At 40.8% G+C, this 26,668-nt stretch overlaps 1 protein-coding gene across 4 annotated transcripts in view; it reads right to left on the bottom strand.

The window, feature by feature from the left end:
* UNC5D (unc-5 netrin receptor D) overlaps nt 1-26,668 on the bottom strand; it is a 135,351-nt gene that overhangs the window by 13,499 nt on the left and 95,184 nt on the right. For 2 of the 4 annotated variants that reach the window (XM_052701824.1, XM_052701822.1), the window contains exons 3-9: nt 22,872-23,015; nt 22,685-22,788; nt 8,751-8,931; nt 8,230-8,397; nt 7,095-7,259; nt 4,509-4,541; nt 311-496 (exon numbers count right to left, since the gene is read on the bottom strand). In XM_052701824.1, the coding sequence (XP_052557784.1) occupies nt 311-496; nt 4,509-4,541; nt 7,095-7,259; nt 8,230-8,397; nt 8,751-8,931; nt 22,685-22,788; nt 22,872-23,015 (981 nt within the window). The remainder of the gene's footprint in view (nt 1-310; nt 497-4,508; nt 4,542-7,094; nt 7,260-8,229; nt 8,398-8,750; nt 8,932-22,684; nt 22,789-22,871; nt 23,016-26,668) is intronic. The other 2 variants (XM_052701826.1, XM_052701823.1) reach the window with 2 other exon arrangements.

Here is a 26,668-nt window from a genome sequence, read left to right as displayed (position 1 = left end):
GATAACTTACTATGAGTCACAAACATCAGCATAGAATCTAATGACAGTATTTCTGAAGCGCATAAAGCATGGTCAAGAAAGACTGTATGTCCAAATTGGTGTGACAAATCAGTAACAGAGATTACAAAAGACATCACTGTTCAACCCCCAGATCCCACTCCACATGCCAGATCTGCCCTTCCCTGGCTCCAGATGTGTCTGCCTTAGCTTTAGGCTGGAATGCCCTCCTGCAGCCAGTCATCGCATATGAGCTTAGTATCTCTTTGTAGTAGGGGCTCTGGAGAGAAGAAAATGAAATCACAACACTAACCTTGTCTGACTGTCTTAAAATTAAATGTCTGGAAGCCTCCTGTCAGTGCAGATGAATCAATCACATCCACGCCGTACTCACTCTGACTCCGTCTGTAAAGGGTAACACCAACCACCAGCACAGCTACAGCAATCACTGCTGCTCCCAGGCCAGAGTACAGGGCAATGTCACTGGCTGTCTCTATATCTGAAGGAGAAAAAAAAGTGAGTACCGAGTCAGTAACACTCATGAAAATGCCCAGTGTGTTCCTAGCAATGGGGATTGTCCGCAGCCACAGACTCATGGCCAGAGGAATAAAGCTTGAGGCATAAACCTGGGGCAGATCACAGCAGGATAGAACACCGAGGAGCAAGCATTTGAAAGCATGAACAAATTTCCTGGTGCCTCATTCTGTGTACTAAGCTTATATTGATTTACGAGTTGCATCATGGTATTTGAGGTTTTCTTGAAGTGGGATAGTTGGACTTGTAGCAGTCAGAAGCAGAGTGCTTACCACTAAATACCTTCTTTCCTCAGCACACCCTGCTAGCTCAGGCTGTGCACTCAGGTATGCCATCTTTTACCATTCTTGCCCAGTGGAGATCATTAAAGTATGGTAATACAGCCCTTAGAGGGGAGAACATGGAAGAACTGAAGCCAGGGGGAGTTGTTTTATGTACTGCAGGATTCTCATTTACTGACGGCTTCCAGGGACATGTAAGTTTTTTGTTTTCAGTTCTAGAACTAATCTAGGATGCCATAAATCCTCTGAAAAAAAAATTCTTAGTGAAGATTTTCCCTTCCTTCCCTTTTTGTTTTTTTGTGAGCTTTAGTTTAAGAAGGAACAATCCACCCTCTCAAAGCTTGAACAATGGCTGACAGTATCCTGCATATCTTGGTGGAATCCTGCTGTTGGAAACAAGCTGGAGCACAAAGTCTTTCCTCTGACCACATCCACACGTTAAGCTTACAACCAACTTTCCTAAGACTTCCAACTTTTTACAGCAGAGAAGAGGAATTTCTTTTTTTTGAAAGAATGAACCCAAATAAAACCTGCAAATATTATGTAACTGAATTATCCAGTCCCACTGTTCTAGATCTCCTGGGATTTAGGACCACATACCATGAAATTAAACTACTTGGAAGTGCACATAGTGAGTCTTCAGACAGCTCCCTTAATGCCAAACTCCAGCTTAGAGGAAGAGATAATGGTGTACGTTCACTCCGTGCATCACCTGCTATCTCACTCTACTCCACTGTAGAGTGAGATAGAATAGCACCTTCTTGCTATCAGGTGAGGAGCATGTTGGTACAAAACATGCATTTATAACAAATGACAGTGACAAAAAATACTCAGGAAAAACAGACTATTCAGTACCACTGAATATGTATGGTAGGAAGTCAAATCCAACATGTTAAGTGAAACTACTTCATGTTTGGGAGGAGGCTTCTGCTGTGCATCTTATTTTTTCTGGAGTCAGATGACTTTATTTCAGCTGAATTCTTGAACATGAAACCACAAACCACTGAAATGGAGGAAATTATGACCTATGGGCAGCATTTGAAAAGCTGGTGTTTGTGGCTCACCAGTTTCCCACATGAACTACATGGCCTACAACAATGCAAAGCTGAACTTCCTAGGAAGGCACAGCAGCTGCCAAATGCAATCATGAAGTTCAACTGTATTCTAACAGAAATAAAAAACACCATTCGAATTGCAGCAGCGAGGAAACCGAGTAGGAAAACACTGTTCTAAGTAGGCTGAGGCACATAGAGATTTGCTATTTTCAAATAACCTCATACTGAAAAACATTCCAATTTTTAACATGTTTGCAATCTGCTTGAAAAGGAAAACAACAACAAAAGCACCACCGAGCTTTTAGTTAGTGCAAATATCAACTTCCAGGAGACATCCATCCGCTGTGGCCTCTCACGACAAGTAATCACAACTGAGAAACCTCAGAATAAACAGCTCAGTTCCAAATTCACAATTACAACACGCTTTTACCAAATAAATTACGGAGAAAAAGATTTCTTTTTCTGCACCATTTTGCAATTTTTAATTCCTGAAAGTAAGCTTTTAGCTGACAATGGAAATGTATCAGAATAACAAAGGGAGTTGCCTCTCTTCTACATTTTCCATCTGAAATAAACACAAGACCACTAGGGCACAAAGGAAGACCCTGGAAGTACCTCAAACCAAGAATACTTGAATCCCAATCCAACACATGAATCACATACTGTTGTACCTCCATTTTATTCTTTGGCACCACGTACAGAAAGTACAGAAATTGTTCATGTTTCCATCCTTCCAATTTACTATTTCCAGTCTATTTTCTTGTTACGGGGAATTAATTACGATACTTCATCACCAGCTTCATTTTTGTAGATTGGTACAAACAAGTCAAGGGAAAGAGTGGTATTTGTCTCCAACAAACAAATGGGAATCAGTTGGCCAAAGATGGGTTAAGAATTGCATCCTCCCAGCCCTGATGTGTCTGCTGCTAAGGGCTCCAACTTTTACACATTTCAGTTACAGGACACACGTTGGTGGTAATCGTAGCCTATATTTCACTCCACCTTCTGACACTGTTACACAACATTTATTGAAAGCACATTTGATGGTAATGAAGTTTCTATTAACTATGATTAAGTTTTCTACAGCACCTGAAGATAATTTAAGATGTGCAGGAGCAGAAAATGAAACATTTGGTTTAGTACATTAGGAAATGTAATTGATTAAATTATCTCATTTACAATAAGTGCTTTCCAGGAGATATGCAAGGCGTGTATTTCCCCCAGTCTCCCATTAGAGTTTGCTAGGAGATTGGAAAGATTCTTTCTGCTTCCCATCCTCCCTTATTTTCCACCTCCCTTACTTTTGATGCCCCTTAGCAACTCGAAATCCATTGCTTCACACAGCTAGTCCTTGAGAGTAAGGACCAAAAGTCAGAGCATAATGTAAAGGCTAGTTAGTAGAACAGGTTGTTTCTCAATTATCTTCATAATTGACTTTGATTTTGCATCAGTGATGATTCATGCAGTCTTAAACGAAGTTCCTGTTTCACTGAATAGCAGCAAGCTGTACGACATGCTTCTAACCCCACAGCTAAAGAAACCATTTAATTCTCTAAGGAACCTTACGTGCTAAAAAAATCAATGCCATTAAGGTATTTTTTGGGTTGTTTTTTTTTTTTTTTAATAAATCAGAAATTAAAGCAATTTAACTAATGTTCTTTCAAGACTCTCTAATTAAATGGGAACAGCACAGATGTACAAAAATGCATCACTTGCATTCAGTCTCACACAGATCGGTTGGTGCGACCCAGCAGGAGGCAGTTCCAGGAGCACAGAACATGGGATGCACCTCCCATGAAATCCCATAATGGGATTCCTGTGACAAACACACAATTCAGATCCATCACAGAAGACTCTCTCTTTGAAGAAGATACAATTGCATCCACTACATAGGATGCAAAGGACAAATGGATTCGTGTTCCAAGTCCTTCAAAGGAATTAAACAAAAAAAAATGTATTTATTAATCTAGTTATTTATTAGTCAAAATTCAAAGAAATTTTGTCGAAAATTAAGCAGTGAGTAATCCTCAAAATGCTGTATAAGGTTTGTAAGAGAAAAGCAACATCTTAGCTTTAAAAGAGAATAGGCCTCATGGATGTTGTGACTTTGATGGAAGGGCGCCTTCTCTTTTAATGAAATCTTTCAATTAATCAATCCAAACCAGAGGTACCACTCTTATTTTAACTAAAATTCCATTGAAAACAATGGAAAACTGAGAAACAATGCAGGATGGGAGCTCCTGAAAAACAGCATACAAATGATACGTAGTAAAGCACATCAACACCCTTCACCAGCTGATAAATCGCGTGAGCTGACCAAGGCAGAGCAAGTAGTGAGTAGATTAGAACCAAGAAAGCCAAACGCCTGTATTACCTCTTTAGTTTTCCCCTAATCACAAGTCCTCAAAAGATTGATGTGAAGATATGCAGGGCTCAGCAAGACACAAAATTACTGAAGAACAGTCACTCCTTTTATTTTTAGTCTAAAAGCTATGATCACCAAGCCGCTAAAAAGATGCTTTCGGTAGATATGAAAGCCTTTCATATAACCTTCAGCTGCATTCAGTTTCTAAACAAATAAAACAGAATGGCAGAGAAGATGAGAAAAATCATATTTACAAGAGGAAAGAAAATAACTTACTTTGGGATTTTATTTCATGAAGAGGTTTTTTATCTAGAGAGAGAAAGAGACAGAGACAGAGAGAGAGAGAAAGTTGCACTTAATAAATTTACATGGAGCATATCTATTTCCTACATCGCGTCTGTCTAGCTCTATAAATGAAACATTTTCTCTGTATTTGCTGACAATATGAATATTTTACGTTGTCCACATATTTTTTTTTTTCACCTTTTTTCTAAATCTCTTTTGGGAAGTTCTTTTTCAGTCATTTCTCACTTGGTTTATTTGAATATTTGTTAGCTTTTTTTTGGATGCTCTTATTTAGAGCACAGTGCATCCAACAGGGAAGTTCAGTACATGGTAGTGGATCACTTGACAGTCCGGTTATGAATTTTTTCTTTGTATGTTTGATATATTAAAAACGTTGGTGACATTTTGAAAAATTACCCCTCAAAATATACAATATACTCATATTTATGTCTCTATTAAATACACAAAACTATTGACCTGTATACTTGCATAAAAATAACGCACAGAACCAACGCACTACCTGAACATGTAAGTATGTATTTGCAAATGCGAAATCAACTTCATCAAGCTGGGTTTTTACCCTACTAAAGCATGGATTGGGCTCTCTGGATCCATCCACAGTCAATCAAAAACCAAAGCAAGAACTCGGAAAAAGTGACGTTCCTGGGACTGAAAAGATGCCTTCTTCCTGTTACTCCCAACTCCTCTGGTCAGGGACTGAAGAGGGGATAACCTGAGCATGCACAGCCCCCGAAATAATGCTGTTTCATTCATTGACTCCAAGTCAGAAAATTCACACTGGGGATTAGAACTGTTCCTGCTTGTTCAGAACACGGCCACGTATCTCCAGCATCTTATGTTCTTCCCTTTACTTTCATTAGAGTTCCTCCTCGTTAACCAGAGGAATGTTTCATTTCTATTTTTGCCTCATGAAAGGAACAAAGTTAACAAGTTGTGCCTGATAAATAACCTCCAAGAGATTAGTTATCTGAAGCTCTGCACTGCATTTCCTTCGTAATTCCCAGTGGGATGAAAAGCAGAGAAGGAAAGGAACATATCAGAAGATGAGCAGGGAAAAAGAATTCAAAAAATAGGGTAATTGCATCAATTCCTATTAGCTGAGAAAGCAATTATGCTCCTAAAAATAATTTGACACCAGTATATGTATACAGCACAACCCATAAAGGAAGATGCTCTAAGATGAAAGAAATTAGACATTTAATACTTCAATCTAATTGAATGCACGTGGAAATTTCAGAGCCAGCACGTTCTCTCTGCTACTGCGCAGCAAAAAGAGGAGCAACAGCTTCTGTGTCATGGGGCTTTGGATCCCTCTTATGCTGTTCAAGTCCCAGTGAAAGTCTGTTGTGTGTAAATACTGAGAAGGCTCTCAATACCAAATTACTGTGCATTGGTACCAGGCCTGTGAGTGCAACTCCAAGCACTCTGCCCTTTTTCTTCTACCTGCAGTAAAACCAATAGAGATGTGACCAAACTTGAAACCTTTGTTCATGCTAAAAGCTTCAGAGAGTTTTGTCCTAAAATACTTCTTGAAAATTCACTCTTGGAATCAGCATTAAACAGAAGAGCTAATCCTTGAAAGAGAGCTGCCTAGAATGGCACTGGCCCACTGCACTTCTGTTACATCAGAGAGCAACCGGAGCTGATACTAAAGTGATAACTCAATGCCTCAGAGACTGACAGAGGGGCCTGGATGAACTCAGAAGAAGAGAGACTGAGCAGCAGAAGCTGGGAGGGAAAGACTGTTGCCACAGCAGTGCCCAGATGCCCAGTCAGTATCTGAAACAAACCGTGCTACAAAGACTTGGGGAGTTTCAGTGACTGCTGTCATGGAACGAAGCCTGCTCCATCAGGGAAAATGGATTCATCCATCTTGGTGCTTAACAGGCATGGTTTTTCCCCAGGCCATATGCTCCTTCCAGGTTACCAGCATGAGCATAATACTGTATTTCTTCCTTTGCCCCCAAAGCATAAACACAGCATAGCACAGGAATGCAGAACTGACATGCAAGCACACAGCACGCGAGGATATCACCCCCAAAGTAGGACAGGTGGTCTTCACCACCTTGCAGGGTCATTAAGGAAACACGACCTAAATGGGTTCTCCTTTTATTAAGGAGATGCTTTCCAGACACTTAATAAGGGCAAATCCTGTCCCAAGGGACTGACTGTGAAGTCGGTTTGCCTTTGTTTATTACTCGCAAGAAACTGGAAATCAGCTTTGACCCGAAACAGCTCTTGCACCGTATTCATGTTGGTGCTTTGCCAGTTCACTTGCATTAAAAAGTAGGAAGCTCAGTAGCACTTTCTATGAAATATGTTGTAGCAGATGGTCATAATTACACATCGAAGAAAACCTTTACTTGCATTTTCAGTTATCTGATAATGAATAGGTAAAGCACATGCTACAAAAAAAAAAAAAAAAAAAAAAAAACCCAAAAAAAAACCAGCAAAACCACCCATAGGAGCTCTGCTGACACAGATGTGAGGCAGATCCACCACAGTACCTGGATTGCCCGATCTGTGTCAGGCTGCACAGTGCAAACTGTTACCCACCTTGAATGCAAAGCCCTTCGGTGCAGTTCTCTGACTCCTGGCTCAGGCCCTCGCAGTACTTTCCTCCATTTCGTGGAGCTGGCGCAATACATTCCCGAACCCTCAAATGCTCACACTCCGGGCTGCACACAGACCATTCACTCCACACCTCCCAGTTTCCATCCACTGAACGGGGAGGGGAAAAAAGAAGCAAACATTGTCATTGCTTACCAAACTGATGCAGTTCCAAGATCCTACAAAGAAAACATGTTTTATATCTCCCCTCCGGTTGCACCAAGTAGAACGCAAGGCTATATTTATTTCTCAACAGTTGTACAGCATCAGATGTGAAGTTAAAATGCAGCATTAAAATGTGTCGCCTTGAATGTAAATGTAGAAGCTTTTAGAATAGCACCAGTGTGCAACAGTCTGCAAATGTAGTCAATTAAAACTGCAGGAGGAAGTGTTTCTGGTGCCACCTATTAGCTTCTAATGCTTCAGTGCCAATTCTGCCTTAAAACAGGCTGATGCAAAGAGGCCACACATTAACCTACCAGAGAAACGATGCTGACATTGACACAAAAAGCACAGTTTTGGCCTTGCAGATCTCTTGCTAATGCCCTGTGCAACATGAGAAATCAGTACGGTGCTTTGCTGACTGATATTTAGCTGTGTCTGACCCTGTCCCAAATGGGAAGGGATTCCAGAGTCTCCATTTTTTCTCATGCATAAGACTGAAGAAAAAAAATCAGATCAACAGAGAGACAAGTATAGAAAACGTTAATTTTTTTTAAATGCCAGTTCAGAACATGTTGTATCAAGAACTCATAAAAGCTAGAAGAGAGATTTGCCAAAGGGGCTGCGCTGTGACCCCAGGCAAACAAGATCTTCGAACTTGAATGCATACAATCCTACTATTGCTTAGTATTGCTAAATTTCCTTAGCAGTACTTGCAAAGCAGAGATTCCAAAATTACAGAAGGGCAGCTTTGTTCACTTGTACCAGATGCAAGTAGCTTTTCTTCTTTTGTTTTGTTTTTTTTAACCTCAGTAGGCTTGTAAAAGCACAACTGCCTACCAGGCATTGCCGAAAGCAAAAGGTCTACCTGAAGCGCGCCATTTAAAAGTGATTCCTTCTAGGACTGTGCATATCTCACCAGGGCAAAGAGAAGTGCAGGTGATCTTCTGCACGGACATTCCTTCGCAGAATGCCCCTCCGTTGAGCGGGGCAGGGTTGGTGCAGGTCCTCGATCGCTTCTGCCAGCCCCGACCGCACCGCGCGTTGCAGTTGGACCACTCAGTCCACGACGACCAGCCGCCGTTAACTGCAACACAGAACTGTGCTTGAGGTGCTGAAAGAGGCTCTAAGAGACACGGAACAACAAATCTGCTCATCTGATCGCTTCGTTCGTAAGCAGAATTAGCCTATTGGTATCTGGAATGAGGACTTTGACAGTATTGACAACTTCTGGGAACCTTTCATCACAAACAGGAAACTCATAATTCCAACCACTGTAAAAACAGTCATGACCTCAGCAGAAATAAATGTGACGGGAGTGAGGTCAGCCATTTGATTTAGAATCAGTTGTATGGTAAAAACACGACTTCAGGCAGTAAAAGTACAGTCTTATAAGCTTTTCCATAATAATCAATATATAATTATCACATTTCCACCAACCATAAACCACAACTGTCGCAGACATGCTCCTCCTCTTGGCAACAATGTTGGCAGCCATGCAGGTGTAGTTCCCGGAGTCGGACAGACGCGCCTGTCGGATGATCAGGTTGTGATCTGCTCTGGTGTCGATGTTCTCATCCAGGTTGGAATCTATGGGCTCCTCATTCTTCAGCCATTCCACCTGGAAAGGGAGGGAGGGGGAAAACACAAGGTGAGGTATGAAGAGAGGAAGCAGGAAATCCACTTATCTTTCAGTGACTTCACCAATAAATGATTCTCCAATCTTTATTATAAACAGTGGAATAGAAGTAAGGTAGGATGAGATTCCCAACAAAGCAGGCATTCACAAAGTCAAGGAAAAAAAAAATAAAAAAAAATCAGTCCTTATCTGAAGAGCCTGGAGCTAATTAGCAAAGACACTCCAATTGATATACTGAAATAGGAGAAAATGGCAAAGAGCTGGTTTAGACTTGTAAGGATGTGAGTTATAGAGATATTATGTTTGTTCTACTTGGAAAAAAGGAAGGAAAGATGAGGGAAAAAAGAAAGAGCAGTTAATCACAGCTACCTTACAGAACACAGCACTTCATATGCTCAAACCACCGGACAACGATCAGTTAAATTTCACACTACATGAGTCTGATATTAATCTAAGCAATGACATTCACCATTCAAATAATTCACAATTAAAGTTCACAACTTGCAAATAAACGGACTCTCAACTTAATTAAACACTATTAAACTAGAACATTAGCATTTGTTTTCAAAGCACATAAATACTGTGAAATACTGTGTGCAATATACTTCTGTACACCTCTAGTTCACTAACAGCATATTTCTGAGCAGACCCAGAACTTTCCACAAGGCACTGCTATACCTGAAACATTTAAACCAAATATTTAAGGCAAGACGAGTTGTAACAGAACTGAAAAATTAAAACTAGAAGCAGAATCTACTGGAAGCCTGAACAAATATGACTCACTTTCATAGCTATTCCAGACCTGAAGGAGGTATGGCCATACCCTGAAGTCAAACACCCTTCCCAGCTCAGTTCTCTTTACTGCATGTAGGACTGCAATACTTGGTGGATGAAAAACGTTCACATTAATGCAGAGCATTTAAAAGAATGATGTTCACTGTGAAGGGAGAACATTAAACAGACAGATTGCAAACGTAGAATTGTTGAGAGATGTGCCATCAAAAGCTATTTGTAAACAGGGGCATGCATTGCCTTTTGCTTTTTATCCGGAGGCCTGATGGCACTACGAATGCAATCTCTAATTCCAGCACTCAAAGAGAAAAGGAGTGCTTCAACCTCAGCAGATGAATGCTTTCAAAGATGCAAAACCAAGAGATGAATTCAAAGGAAAACCTGATAACTGTAAAGGCTTTACAATGCCAGCAGGTTGTTGAAACTTGCAGTGGTGCAGCCATCAGAGAATTTCATCACACAAACATATGCAGAACCAACACACAAAATAATCATGCAAAATAAAGGCAGCAAAGGAAGTTACTGCATCTCCGTATTGAAATGAGGTACATGGGCTGAACTGCCAACCTGCCATCTCAGAGCTGCAAACTTAAAACCCCCTGGTATTTAACTTCACTCAATTTTCTACCAGTGGAGGTCATACAGTAGCTCATAACATTCCAAAATACATTTCTTTCTAAGCATTAGCCTGTCTTGAGGCCTTACATGTTTATATCTTGAACTAGACTTAAAAAGCCTGCCTATAACTGCAGTAAGTTTATAAAAACATATCTGATTTTTTCATCCTGAAATAGATCTGCTCAGAACTCAAATACTGCCATCAATTAGTAAGAAAGGCTAATCATGTAATGATCTACAGAAGAAATGGAGGGGCAGATATGGGTTAATTCAGCTACTACCTATTGGGTGGCAGATTAATTAGCATAATCATAAATTATTCCAATTACAGAAAGCAATTATCAAAGACCAATATTATAGAAACAAAATCAGTTAAGCACACCATATCCCAGGTAGGTTACCATGGGAGTTAGTGAATTCTTTATTCTCTATTTCCTCAAAAATTAAGCTGATCAGTACTCATCCATATTTCTTGCCTACTGTGGATAGCACAAAGAAGCCTGACAGTTTCATATCATGGGAACATTTCGTTCGCTGCAGGTGATGGGAGTCTTACTGCATTATGTGCAATGTAAATACAGCATGTATAGCGTCCTCATCTACAGGTACATCTGAACAGCTACTATGGAAACACCTCCTTCCAGCTGCCACCTAGCAAGTCCTCAATGCTCTGGGGACTCACAAGTACCCCTGAAACTATTGGTGGGAGCAGAACCACACTGTAGGTTGCTCCCTCCTTTAAAGCTGCCCATCAGTGGGCTACAGTTGTGGTTTCTATGGGAGCAGAACGTTACACTGTACTTATTCACATTAACAGAAATTACTTTTGTTGTTGTTTATAATACCCAATTTAATAGTTAAACCTTGGAGAAAAGGCAGTGGATGAGAAGCATCTCATAGCATGATTTGGTGCCTGAAGGGTTCCTCAGCAGCTGCTGCAATTGAAACACCCCAAGAGCCAACTGGCTGCCCATCACTGCATCTTCTATTCTTTCTAAGGCATCTTGCTTGGGAATACAAAGACTTAACACCCAGAAAAAGAAATACACCTCACATCTTTGGGCACACACAATAATTTCATAGGTCAGAAGACAAAATACTTTAGCATTCCTGCCTGTAGATTATACTATCCTGCCCTTTAAACACAACATCTGACTTTCTCATGTGGTCAATAACCTGAGTACACATATATCAGAGATAATATAGTTAGAATGTCAGCTCATCTTGAAGAGAGAATCAATCGCTTTCTGTATGCTAGACAAATGCTTCATGATTTTAAGATGGGAAAAGGTCAACACCTGACTAAAGGCAGCACGAATGTTTTTTTAGAGTGCAGACAGTTTACAGCTTTTCTTCGACAGGAGAATATAAGGCGTTAGAAGTAAAGATGAATTCTTTTCTCCAAATAAGTTTCTTTTAATAAAAAAAAAAAGCTTCCAACAGGTTCTCCTGCACATCAAGACAAAGGGAAGGCCTGGAAGGCTTCCAGTACCTTCTCTGCTGACTCCAGAGCACACCTTGGGAGATTACAGCACTAGGCTAACATCGGTGTGGGTGAATATTCCTTCCACAGTGATCAGCTTGTAGCTAGAAAAAACCCTTTCTACTTTATCACCTTACTGAAAATCTTACGAAAAATGGCTTTCACTGTGACCTACAGTGTTTTATGGAAGGGAGTGAAATCCATTCCCTTCAAGACTAAGCCTGATGTAGCATGAAATTTACATTTCTGAAAATGCAAGTGTCTAGCTTAGGAAACCTTCCTCAGCACTAAAGCAGAATGGATGGGGCAGCTTCTCTGCTGATAGTGATGCACTAAGATGGCAACAGATCTTTGTTTTGCTTTCTACCCTAATACTCACGCAGATACAAAGGAGAAACCTCCCATCAGCATAAGTCATTGTGGGAGATTAATAACCACAAAAGCCAGTTTGCAGGATCCAAGCGATTCACATCTACCTTCACGACCACATACTATTTTATCAACACAATCAAAAAGCATTGATCTTCCTTGCAAGGGGGCTACCTGCAGAAACACACAGGCAGCAGCAGGTCAACTACCTGCTGAAGGTTTTTAAATTAATCCACCGAGAGAACAGTGTTACCGAATCATTTAATCACAGCGCTGTCATGCTGCTCTGGTAAGCATATTTTTCCTTCATTAGATTGAATATATAATCTCGTTACATGAATCTGACACACCGACCAACTCATAAATCAGCTTGCAGTCTTGTTGGCAATGTTGCAGCGGTACAGGAACCTTCTCTTTGAAGAGATGCTCTCAGTGGTTGCAAAAAACCTCAAGGGCAGTGTGCTGCTAATGCATTTCCTTTCTGCTTGTTTTGCTCCAGGTGCCTTGCAGAGGAGCTTAAGCCTCAAGCAGCAAGTAAGTCCAGGGAAGCTGCCCTCCCATGCAGGACAGACAGCATTGCTGTCTTCTCTTCTGGAGCCTGTTTTCAGAGCCACATCGAATCTGCAATGAAGCATTTTTGTGTGATTTAAAACCTCAAACAAACTGATATTGGTGAACAATCAAGGAGGGGGAAAAAGGGGAAGGTAAGAAAATAAACATGTATTTCATGTATGCTCTTGTGTAAATATAATGGGAAAGATACATGGCTTGTATGTGCTTCTCCATTTGTAATGCTAAAGATGAAGGTGAGCAACAGGTTGACTCAGACATGCTATTTTAAACCACTGTTAAGAACACACGTTCCTAAATGCACTGCTGCTAATGGTAGGTTGTCTGATGGTTAAAAATAAAAGAATCAGCATTAAAAGCCAAAGCTTTTCTTTCTCTAGATAACACAAAATCTAAGGGCATATACGAATCCACAGACGTTGTTTTACAAGTGTGCTGCACAAAGCGTGCGTTCCTCAGTGCTGTGATGTGGGATGCTCAGAAGGAAACAAAGAGCCCACAGCACTGATGTTGTGTTCACAGTGACACCAAGCTTTTTTTTTTTTTAACCAATTGCTTTTGTAAGTGGCATTCTTCCAATACAACTTCCAGAATGTAACTGTGAGATACCTCTAAGAGAAACCCCTTTTTATCCATTAGTGAACCCTCCTGTTCTACACACAGAAAACGTATCTAAAAACCAACTCTCTATATGAAAAAATACAATTGCTAGTTAACAAACATGCTACTCGTGCTGTGTCACTGAACACAGCCAAGCAGACCTGCAACACAAATAACTTACTATGTTAAATGTATACCTATGTGTCCAGAGAGATAAAACATTGCTGGAATCTGTCATGTTATACAATATCAGTTCCACAGTACTTCACTGATTCTCATTTCGGATGATAAAGTGACTATAGCACAAGTATACTGCACCAGCAGAACCTGAATAGAGAGAACCCTTGTTAGCTTAGATAAAAAGGTGTTTTGTGAGAAAGAACCACAACTAGAAAGTGCAGTAACAAATGCAACTGCTACTTTGAAGTCGTAAACCACTTAGATATCTGCCAGGGGGCATTTTCTCATAGCAGCTTGGCTGGATAGGTTGAACGTTTCAGCCTCCTAACAACCTTTTCACCTCTGAAACAGCATAACATTCTGACTACAATAGCACACAGCATCATGTGGTCACTTGTTCTGCTTTCCTTTGATCTCATTGTGATAGACATCAGAGTTACTCCAACTGCACGGTGACTACAGGCATCTATACATAACAAAGGGAAAAAATGCCATTGCATTAGGACTGCATTCAGCACATGTGTTAGTGATGATATTCGGGAAATAGAAATGCTTGGAAATACACAATTAGATGAAAATTTAGACAGGAACAGGGGAATGAACTGCAAGAACTGATCATCAGAGTAATACACATCTCCTTTGCTTGTGGAAGATGGATCAAAATATTTGGGAGCTCCTGATTTTAGAGGGGAAGAGCTTCCTTTGATGTAAAAGGGAAACTCAGTTGCACAGAAGTCACAAGAATAGGAAGGAAGAGCATCAGAGGCAGTGAAAACCCTGTGTGCACATGGGTTACGCTTCATCACAAGACATGTTCTGGCAGATGATTTTTGAATCTGCACTGAAATGCAGTAGATATGGAAATATTCCACTCCAAAGGCATCTCCCATTTTCCCCTGCTCACCTCCCCCTTCCAATTACAGCTCTAGTCACAACTGACAATAAACCAGCTGCTCTTGCTATGATTTTGAGTGCAATTTACCAAAATGGGCATTAATGTGAGTGGACTGAAAATTGCAAGTGCAATCTGTTGTACGGTTGTGCAAGCTGTACCCACAACAGCAGTCTGTCCTAAATTCTAAGACAAGTTCTTGTAGCTGTACCTCTTACCTGCTTCTGTAAGCATAAGGAGATGCCCTTCTTCCCAGGGAAACTCCCCTTCCCTGCAGTTCCTTTCACAGCCATGAGCAAGAGATGCCACGTGAGTCCCAGCTGTCCATGCGAGATGGTCACATCTTTGTAGATGTAGGTAAATAAAACATTCAGTGGGAGGCAATAAGCAGACAAACAGGAAGGGGAATGGCTGTTTATAAGGCTGGATAGAACAAGTGGGAGCAGTTTTAAACTGAGACTGGGAGGTTTAGGTTGAATATTAGAAGGAAGTTCTTCACCCAGAGGGATGCTCCATCCCTGGAGGCATTCAAGCCCAGGCTGGATGTGGCTCTGGGCAGCCTGGTCTGGTGGTTGGTGACCCTGCACACAGCAGGGGGTTGGAATATTATCTCCATGATATTCATGGTCCTTTTCAACCCAGGCCATTCTGTGAGCCTGCAATGATTCTAATAAAAGTCTTTTGCCAAACGGGTCTGATCCTTCTGCTCGCAGAAACATGCACTGTACTCAAGTTACAAAATCCTTGATAGGAAACTTTCACACAAGCCTATCATCATTTATAATTATAAACATAATGATAAAGCCTGATGTTCATTTCCAAGCATTCAAATTGAACGTATTTCTGAAAACAGTACCAGAAAAATATATACTGCTGCAAAACAGTACCTCAAAAAGAAAAAAGCCTCAGAGCAGGTCTTCAGAAAAAGGAATTATCTATTCAGAGGAACTCACTTCTGTTCAGGACCTCTCACATTTCACCCCTTCATTCTAACAATTGTTTGCTTCAGCATTTCTATTTCATGACCTCTGTCTGTTGCTCCTGGGCGCACTGACGTACTTAGAACACAAATCAGACCTCAGAAGGAGAAAAGCATGTTTTCTACAGGAGGAAAAACACAGTAGAAGTTCAGCTGCTTGCTTGAAAACGAGCACATATACTCATTTTGGACAGCTATGAGAGCTCTATAGAGATAAGCAGGTCTTTTATGATGAGTAGCAATGCTGAATACATGAAAAGAATTCAGTGTTTCCCTACAAGCAGCTCAATTTTCTCTTAAGATTCAAGAAAAATGCTGTTAACTCTTGGTGCTTACAACAGAAGATGGTCAAAGTGTTCAACTACGTGGTGTATGCAGAGCATACAGCATGCAGCAGCCATCTCTGTGCAACAGCCACTGCCCCATCCCCTCCCTCCACTATACCTTAACACTGGATGCTGATCCCATGCAGGTCAGCTGTGTGGAGCAAAAACATGGATTAAACATCTGAAGACAACAGGGCAAACATCAGCAAAATTACTAAGTTAATAATGTGGGCTATCTGTAACATTTCAGGAGTTTGCAGTGTTCAAATAACATCCAATCCAACACTGAACTTAGTGAGAAAAACTTTAAAAATGAAATTGTAACAAAGGACAGAAGAGCAAACTGACCTCCAAGTGTGGCTGCGCAGCCCTTCAGCCCCTCCATCATTCTATGAGCTGCAAACCCCAGAGGCAGGGATGAGGTGAAACATCCACAGCCAAACCCCTCTGTGACATTTGCAATGGATTGAAGGAAAACCACCACTGTGCAAAAGCACATCCTTTTTAGTTCACCACTTTCACAGAGTAACAGTGAAATGTAAGGCTTTTTATTTTTGCATGTTGAGCAATAGCATTAAAGTGGTTCTTACGAGCACTGATAATCAGAAGCCGTTTTTGCTTTTGAAAACTATTCTCTGTTTGAACATGGAAAGCGTGACTCCAGGCTCTGTGCATTACAGTTGCTGTTATAATACCTTGTCCATGATCTAGGTTAAAGAATAATAAAAAAAATAAATGTTCAGGGCATTGAAGATGAAGTGCTTCAGGGAAGAAAAAAGAAACACACCAAAAACCAGCAGAAAGATAACAAGGCAGCACTTGGCTCACAGAGTTGGGGTGCCGAAGGGAAGGAATGAATGCAGGACTTGAGCAAAGATGAAACAGCATATTAAGCAAACAGAATCTTTATTCTGTTTGTGTTGTCCATGCATCTGTGGAACACAAAGGCTTAAAGAAGAGGCTTTAATTGAGCAAGTTTTGTACAGAATAAGGGCCTGCATACTATTAAGTAAGACTACATTCTGCACAGTCAGATCAGTGGGCTGTGCATCACACCCCAGTAACAGCACAGGTTTCCATCTCTGCCACATATAAAGGCACCACAGAGGAAAATGTTGTCCTTAAAACACTGGTTTCTAAAGCAGCATTCCCTCCCCCCACCTCCTGAAAATTATCAACACTTCACAGTATAATTCATAAGCAGACATTCCATGGGGTATCTGTACCAAAACAAATCATTCAGAATTTGAAGGTCCCATTGATTCAGCTGGCTTTGCCAACAAATTAGCAGAAGGTTACATATACCTTATGCTATGTGTAGCACCTCGGAAGACCCTATTAGTGATTTTTCTATCTTCCCTCCCCAACAGTTTGGAGTTCTGCTTCAGCCTGAAGATCTAAAGCTGAGACATCCTTCCTGCAGAGCAGCAGTACGTGGGATGCACCCACTGAGCCCTGGGTATGTGTGTGTGCTTCCAGCACCTGCAGGGAAACACTCTGCGTTGAAATCTATTTGTCACTGCTCACATTTAAAAAAAAAAAATAATCAGGAATTTGCATAATTCCTTCATAAAGCAACAAGAATTCGTTTCACCGTTCTGAATACAACCACGTGTAATTTTGTCATGCTTAAGTTAACTACTGAATTTCTGGCCATTCCCCATCATTTTATGATGTTAAGGAAATGGATGTTGGCAGTACTCGAAGCGAAATCTGTCTTTAAGAAGAGATGAATAATCGCCGAGACGCACTGCACACACTGTGAAATATTTCTGGCATACAATGAAATGCACGTATTGTATTTGTAACCAACATACCTTAAAAGCAGAGCAAAGATTGATCTCTCAGACACGGGGACAAAGATCTATAACAAACTCTATACAATGCATGCTGTTTGCATTAATAATCATACTCAGTTCTGTATAACTAGAAACAAGATTCATTGAAGACAATAACTCAGCAGCCTTTTTTGCCATAGTGTTTTACTACAATCCCATTATCCTGCCATATTACAGTATGTGTGCAAGTCCCATAAATACATGAGCCTATGTAAAACAGGCAGCAATGACTCTCACTGCTTTCTGAACTCCGCAGCTTGTGAATTTTATGTGGGTTTTGCATTTTGTTGATGTGTTTGAAGCAGGATGTATACTGCCCAGAAGAGAAATTATTTTATATTTCCATTAAAAGCTACAGCAGTAAATAAGCCATCAGAACTCATGCAGATATTCACTGGAACTTCTACAGCAGTCCATTAAAGTGTCAAAATCTGTGTTAAAAATTTGAAAAAGTATCTGGATACAGCTCCATTTAAACCTTAAATATATATTTGGATATAAATGATAAAGATATGTTAGAGTATTCTGCAGACCTCTGCAGGGCTCTCGAGTTCACACTCATCAACAACAGTTCAGCGCAACAGCAGATGCAGAAGGGTCTGCAAGTCATTGATACCCAAATACGAACTATTCAGAGATTTAATCTCAGAAGGTATTTACTTATAGTAAAAGAGATTTGGAATAAATCTCCAGGCCAACTTCTGCTCCAATTGATTTTTATCAGCGCTCCAGCACTTCCAGTTGGGACTTGGCTCCTCAAGCAAACACCATATGCAACACAGAACTGCAGCTCTCCCATTTAGCAGCACAAGCACTGCAGCACTGCTCTGACAAAGGTGACCCGAGTCCAGAAAACAAAAGGGTTTGTTTGATTTTCCTTATGTGAAAGCCTGCTGTTTAGAAATGCTGATCTCTAGAATCAGTGAGTTGGAATTACTCATTACTAATGTGCCCACAACCAACATCACAGCCCCTAACCAGAACAGTGAAGAGAACTTAAAACCAGATGCCTAAAAAGATTACTAGCAAAAATCAGCTACAAAATTATGTTTTAATTTGTTCCCATGCCCCAAATCTCACTCTTATGCACTGATAATGTACTGCACAGAATAAAGATTATCCTAAACTTCACTTAATGCATATTGACCAAGTCTCTTCCAGGCTCCAGTTCAACAACCATCACAATGAGAGTGCAATGTCACAACCATCAAGAAGCAGACAGGAAAGAAATGCCATCAATGAACCAGAGAGGATGCTGTAATTTATTCTGTTTGCTGACTCCAGGATCCTGTGGAAAGCACCAGGATCTATTAATATTATTGATTCCAGATGCAGCCCAACTACAGACTTGCACAAAAGGACAGAATCAAGTTCTTCAATTCTTCATTATTTCACTTCTGAAGTAAACAAATGTGCCACTGAGAGGCACCGAGTCCAGTGCTCAAGTATGTTCTTAAAATTAATAGAATATCCTTTGGCAAGAGAAGAGGAAAACATTCAGGCATCACAATTATGGTTACCGGCCTGCCAACATTATGGATATGAAATCTTACCCAAGTTGCTTTATACAGTCAGTGACAGTAGGTATGAACAGATCATGTTAATAGTAGACTGTAATACATAGAAAGGAGCAGTAAACACATACTTCTTGAGGATGAGGGCTTAGCATCCATTGCAGAAATTTACCCCTCCTTCGCTTTGCGCTGATCTAAAGCCAAGATTTGTAAAGAGAGTAATGGGGCTTAAGGACCCAACTGGGTTTAACTCCTTTACATCCTAATAAACACAAAGGGTTATGGGTTCTTTCTCACCAAATATGGCAGCAGAGACCTGAGGCTGAGCACCCACCTGGCAGCTCCCAGAAACCACCAGCAGACATGCATTTATCATCCTATCCAACTCCTGTGCTACAGCACAACTGCAGCACTGCACACACCCTGAGCTAAATGAAGCCTCTACTGCACACAATTAATAAACCTATCTATGGGGAGAATCTCTTGTGGGGATTGTGAGCCAGAACCGTCTCTTCCCTGTGCCAACACTGCATCAATTGTGATAGAAATGGCTCTGGTCTCATCCAATCTGAGCCAGCAGAGATTGTTACATTCAAACCAACATTTTGCCACAGCAGGGGACTATCAGATGCTTTACTTGAAAGGCTGGATTTTCTTTTTTGTTCTGTTGTTTAACTCATTAAAAAAAAAAAAAAAGAATTTATTTGGGTTGGGTGCTGATGCCTGCAGTCACAGCTGCTCACCAGCTCTGTTTTGCTTACCATGCAATGCATGCGAGGAGATGATTTTAAACCTTTCTGCATTATGCTCAGTGTCAGGATTTGGGTTTTCTTACTCATACCGCTGTGCAATGTGCATAGAACGCTGCATGCACTCAGCAACCTCCCAAAGCAGAACTTCCTTACATTCCTCTACATACAGGAGCAAACTCTAGAGGTGGGCAACATAGTAAAGGCAACAGAGGCAGAAATACAGGCTGGTCTATGGGGCTGACAGCAGCTAATTCCCGGGCCTGCAAACAAACAGAAAGGCTGAGCATCCTAGGAGCAAGGCGCATTGATCAGGATGCTCCAAAGGACACAGGACGTTCATTACTGGTCATAGTTGGGCACTTTCAGTAGCATTTCATGCATGAGAGATAAACTTCAGCTCAGAGATGAAGACAGTCATCACATTCTCGGAAAGAGAATGCAGATTTAGAGAGATCCTTTTCTATATGTCTTTTACTTCTTCAGACCCAGCTGACACAAGCAACTGCAATTTGCTGCTAAATGAGTCAAGACAGCACAGTGCATTTCAAAGCAGCATTAAATCCAGAGCTTGCCTCAGCAGGATTTGGAGCTCTTGATTCGTGCCTGTGTGACATTAAAGCTGAATTAGAATACGGCAAATTCCTTATTTGTAATCCTCCTTGGTTGTTTGTTTTCACTAATGCGTTATCCATCTTGAAGACCATTTACTACAAGTGAACTGTGTGAGCACACAAAGCACTGACAATGTTACACTGGCTCCCATTATTTGTAAATTAATTCGTACAAGGAAGGTCTTATGTCATATATAGTCTGGATACGTTACAACTATGGATCAAAATCTTTAATCCATACTTTACTTCCTCCTCTTTTATATATTGCATGCAGAAAGTAATACTAATAAGAAACCTTAATCCAGATGCCTTCATTGCTGCCAATGATGAGATATCGAAGACATATTAATTTTAGAACAGTATAAAAGTAGAAATTTCTCTCAATAAAACCAAAAATGATCTAGAGGAATTCTCTCTGGAGAATATCTCCATGAGGTTTGGTCTTCACCACAGTTATATCACCCCCAAAATAAAGAAAAAGATCTAATACTGAAGCACCATTGGCAGAGATGCTGACTGTGAGGACATCCCAGCAGTCTCACAGAGCTAATGAGTGAGGATTTCATTCCATTCTGGAATGGACTGCCAAGGGAGGTGGTGGAGTCACCGACTCTGGGAGTGTTCAAGGAAAGGCTGGATGTTGTGTTGAGGGACATGGTTTAGTGGGAGCTATTGGGAATAGGTTAACGGTTGGACTGGATGATCTTTTAAGTCTTTTCCAACCTTGGTGATTCTATGATTTGGGAGCAGAGATTAAGCCACAGAGTAGGACACTTTTATCCTTAGGTTTAACAATTCCTCAGCACCTTTAAGCTGCAGGAAAATAATTCCAGAAGTGAAGATTTATATTGTTGATAATGGGGCAGGCTCACTGAAATAATGGAGTTGAACTTAAATTTCATTCCAGTGTGAGGTTTGGCTGCACCAGTCCTTCATCACCACGGTCAGAAATAAACCACTCGATTAATCTGTTCCTATGGCAGGCACAGAACTGTGTGCTCTTTGGGAAAATAATGGTGCTGCATTTCTGCACTTGATGGACAGAATAATCAGAATCTTCTCCAAGGGGCTCAGGCAGACATTGGCACAGTAACACAAATGGGGTGAGAGTCTCCTGTCCATTTCCTCCATACCACTATTAGCATCTATTTTGCATCAACTGAAACCAACGTGAGCTTCATCCATACTTACTTCAAGTCTTATCATCTAGGACTTCATCCAAACTCTAAAGAGAGCAATTCTTGTTCCCAAACCATTCAGCCTCAGGTTTTATAGCATTCTATGTTTCTTGGTACTGTACACACCCAACAATTATTGAGCAAAACTTATGGGCTCTCTGTTACTTCTTATCCAGGGTAGGTCTCCCATAACTCAAAAATACCAAATGAGTTTACAACATGGAGCTTACTGCCACAGACCAGAGCCATTACTCATTTGAACACTTAATTATTTTCAGAAGACAGTTTACCTTGATGAGCATAGAATTAGCCTTGAATCCTTTACGTGAAGCCTTTATGTGAGATTTTACTGTCCAGAGCAAACATGACCTGTTACGATATACAGGCTTTATTAGCAGCAATAACAATCTTACCATCAGCATCAGTAAATCAGGGCTTTCTGAGAACTCTGCAATTTTATCTGTAGAAAACAACAGAAATGCCAGTTTTTCCATTCAGTATCATTCCTAACTTTCCAAAAGGACAGATATTCTGCTCGATTGTAGACCGTAAAGCAGATAATTCTAAAATCCTCAGTAAAATTTAAACAGCATTCACCATTTTTTCCTCAAATGGTCCAATTCCAACAAAGACAGCATTCTGTGGACATTTAACCATGCATAAATTGAAAACCAGACAAATGCAGGTAATCAGCTCAGCAAACCAGGCTTGTTAGGTAGAAGTTCACCTATTTACTCAATAGGTATCAGGTACCCGTTTACTCATTGTTTGTTTCTTTGGATCTCGAGGAGTACACATGGGATTTACACAAATCATCACCTGAAAACTTCCTGCTCACCTCTAAAGATCGTATTTTTAGAAGTAGCAACAAAAGCAAAGCAACTCAAATCCCCAAAATTGCCAACGTAGATCAACACACGTTGATCCCGCGTGGAGAGCCCAGCTTTTTGCAACAGGGAGAACTGCCACCAACACTGAGCCTGGAAACCAGCAGTGCTGAGCCTTTCTTGTGTGTCATGCAGAAAAAGCTCACCTCAGCTGCAGGGACGCCCTCGGGGGGCCGGCAGTGCAGAACGATCATCCCTTCAATAGGAACCTCCTTCCCCTGGGGGTCTTGCTCAAAGTTTTTCCTTAAATCTGCAGAGTTCAATACAGGAAAAAACCAAACTCATTATAACTCCAATACATCCAAAGAACATCAGAAGGTTTATTCTACTCACAAGCGATGCGGACGGACGCCTTCCTGCTCTTTGAGGTCCCCAGATGGCTCCATGCCACGCACTGACACCAGTAATCTTCTGGCCCATGAAAGTCTTCCACCTGCTGCCTCGTCACATTGATGAACACCTCTCGAACTTTCAGGCCTGAAGGGGAAAGATACAGAAAATTAAGTGATATGAGCTTCCTTCCTCAGGCATAAAGCAAAGGTTAGCAGATGCTTTTCTTTTAATTAAACAATTCCATTTTCTTAATCAAGGCAAAGCTTTAATTACTTTGACAATAATATATTACCATTAATTCAATGCTAAAAGCTGACTAGGTCATAATGCATCAAATGAAACAAATTACCCAGCCACATTGGCCTTTGCAAGAGTGTAATGCTTCAGAAGCCTTTTCTCACGTGCCTTTTGTCACTTGGAGGGATTATTTGGCATTGTATAACAGAAGATGAAATTGTATTCCCATTTACCACTCTCAGTGCACTTGAAGCTCTTTCTGAAGCACCCTGGTGGACCCACATCCATTACCCCCAAGTCAAGTCAAACAACCAGAACTATGCATAAGTGACAGGAATTAAACAGGTTCATCTAAATAACTCAGAAAAGAATCTCATGGAATAACGGAGGCAAACCAGGAGTAATGATGGGAAGAGTCTCATGCTTTTTTTTTCCTCCTGCTGCCATTTCCACAACTCCCCATACACAGCCAACATTCAGCATCACTGCCCTTCAGAGCAGAAGCTTTTGTTTCAGACAAGATAACAAGTGGAGGCCTTCTAAACCTGACACCTTATTTTATACACTCGCAATGTTTTCTATATCTATATGCTAAATCCATAACTACCTTTGTATGACAACGTTGGGGAGAGAAAATATAATCCAAATCACTGTTAAGTGGCACTAAGAATCACTTAGGAGAGCTAGTCAGAAAAACGTTAATTTGAAAATTGGGAAAAAAAAAAAAAGATCATGCCTTCTACTTTCTTCCTCCTCTCCTCTGATGCAGTCCCAAGGTACTTATTTCCCCTTCACTGGAAATGAATGAAAACTCAATCTTAAAATATTTCATGCCTGTGAATTTATAAAGCACCACGAAATTTCTAAACCTGAACTCCATAAAAATTGGCTTCCACTTAATCTCAGGCATCATTAACAAATGGCTGGGTACTTCACTTCTGGAAGGCACCAGGAAGTCAGCCTGGTCCTCTGACAAACAAGAGCTGAGGCCACTGGGGATGCTCACTGGAGAGCAGTGGGGGAGGGCAGAGGAGCTATAAAGCAACACAACATTTTTGTTATGTTTCCAGCAGCAGGCAAATTATTTCTTTTCATTTCTCCTGTTTGGCTTGTCGTATTTCCCAAAGACATCTTAAGATATGGCCAAACCTACAAGAGTTTCCTCGGTTGTCTCGAAAATCATTTTAGCAGCTCAAATATTTATCCATGCTGTAATAAACAAACTGGTTGTTTCTATTTGTGCTTTGTTTTTACTATGTTGATGCATTTGTCAACAAAATTGTTTACAGAAGCTTCCCTTTGTTTCCTGTAATGATGAAAACATCACTGGCAGAAGCCAGTAGTTCTGTTGGAAATCCTCCTCCTTGCTGACACGGGCTATAAGACGTACAATGAAACTGCACCATCTCAAAGTAAACACCCAGGCTGCTCTGAGAGCAACGAATTCGCAAGTTCTCAGCCATACTACCTTCCTATAGAGTGATGTTTACAGGCAAGTGATAAGAGCAGCCACAGTAAGTTCCATTAGAGACCCCTGGAGTCCTGGCAACCTGACACAGCAGGTCCCAGTGGTTGAACATTTCTCATTCTGTCATGCTGGATAACACTGACAAATGCATATTTTACTGTTACTGTGTACATGACAAATCAAGCTCTGTGCAATCCCTGGATGATTTCAAAGCTCCAGAGCCTCAAAAGCGCAAGCCTCCAAATCCAAGCTAATTTGCAGCCATGTCCAACGAGGTTGCAACCCATCTACTTAAAGACTACTTTGACAAGGATGAAAAACAATCAGTCCTTGACAAACAGTGACCTTTCTGAGATGGCTGTCTCTGGTCAGGGATCACTCACCCAGCACTCAATTAGCTGATGCACACTGCTGTGCAGCCATGTCCTATCAGCCTGCGAGTCTGTGTTTGTAGGCAGTGCAATGCTGATCTGTGCACTGCCTGAACTGCTACCAAAGTGAGAAGTTCACATGGCATCCTGCTATACCTAAGTACCTATAGCTGGCCTCCCACAGTCAGCTTATTCCCAGCATGACCTCAACTAGCATCTTCCTGGGGAAAACCCACTCATCCCCTCACCAGCCATCAGCTCCTACCTCGCTGACCATTCCCCACCTGGTTACAATACAGTCCATCTGTCCTGAAATCTCCCACATTTCCAAGCTACTCAAGGAATTTTTGGAAGCAGCGAATAGAAATGAGGAGTTGAGAACTGCACATTATACAGCTGCTGGTACAAGCAACAGAGCCTTTACTGATACCAACCTGAAAAAATCATCACATGTGGAAGAGCAGAAGCCATTTCTAGGCTCATTGATGCTGTACAACACTGAGCAGTCACCACTGAATAAAGGTATCTACAAATTTGGGTTTGTTAAAGTAGAATGCTCTCCACCTCAGCTCTTCCTTTCACCAACATGCTTATTAATATTAATTGATATACATCAGCCTGAAGCAACACTTAATGAGCTTTGAATCAGGCAGCCAAACAGTGCATGATTTTGAGAGATGCACTGAGAAGGGGAGAAGGACAGGAATTCTGTCCCTTGGACTCCATTGCTTTGTCAATCCACAAAACAGATGCATCCAAAAGGACAGAATCCAGGTTGGAGGGGACCTCCAGAGAACATCCACTCTTTGGGGAAAGTTGTTTATGTGTTGTCTATGGAAAAAGTACACCTATTTTCACTTATTTTAGAACCAACTACAGAAAGCAAACCCACGGGGAGCAGAGGCATATATTCTTCATTTATCATCACTGTATTTCACCAGCAGATATATTCACTCACCATCTGCGTCTCAAAAATGCCAGAGAAAACATTCATAGGAAATGACACAGAGCAAAAAAAAAATATCCAGGCAAATACAAACAGGCACATCATAAACAAGAACAACATTTTACCTGTAACTTGTGTAACTCTAATAAGCACTGCAAGTCAACCTTTTAAATTATTGTGCAAATTATAACCATCATCTTTTGTTACACAGCACAGCCTTACAGAATATAAAATTATGACTGTGGTACTGAGATGCTAATAAGCTTTCTGCACCGTTGGATGGTTTAGCTGCAGATAGACTAATGTTGGCAGCAGATGAATAATTGCTCTCCATGTACTAAACATAACAGAGCTGCACAGAACTTCAGCATTTGTCAGCTTTATTTGTTTAAATGAGAAAAACGCTGACAGCAGTTATTGCTGTAATCCTTTTATTTATCAGACGTGGAAACTCAAGTTACTTTTAGTGGTCTGATCCTGCAGTAAAACCAAAAGCTGAGATATTTGTAAACTAATTTGGAGGTGCAGTCCTCAACATTCAGGAAAAAAGAGAAGGAAAGCAGAAAGAAATGCATCAAGCTATAACTATATATTAATATATTATCACATTACATCATATACATCACATTATATTATATATTATATTCTTATCACAGTAGGATCTATTAGCTCAAGCTCTTATTTTCTGAGCACACAGAGTGAGCAAAGTTCCCTTGCTGCAGTGCTTATGGAACCAACAACAAAAAGGCAGACTGTGGATCGCTCTCCCCTTTTT

The sequence above is a fragment of the Tympanuchus pallidicinctus genome, unplaced genomic scaffold (genome assembly GCF_026119805.1).
Source record: "Tympanuchus pallidicinctus isolate F22 unplaced genomic scaffold, pur_lepc_1.0 scaffold41, whole genome shotgun sequence".
Lineage (NCBI taxonomy): Eukaryota > Metazoa > Chordata > Aves > Galliformes > Phasianidae > Tympanuchus > Tympanuchus pallidicinctus.
Note: the sequence above shows the minus strand (reverse complement) of the source record. Positions and strands in the feature narration are given on the sequence as shown.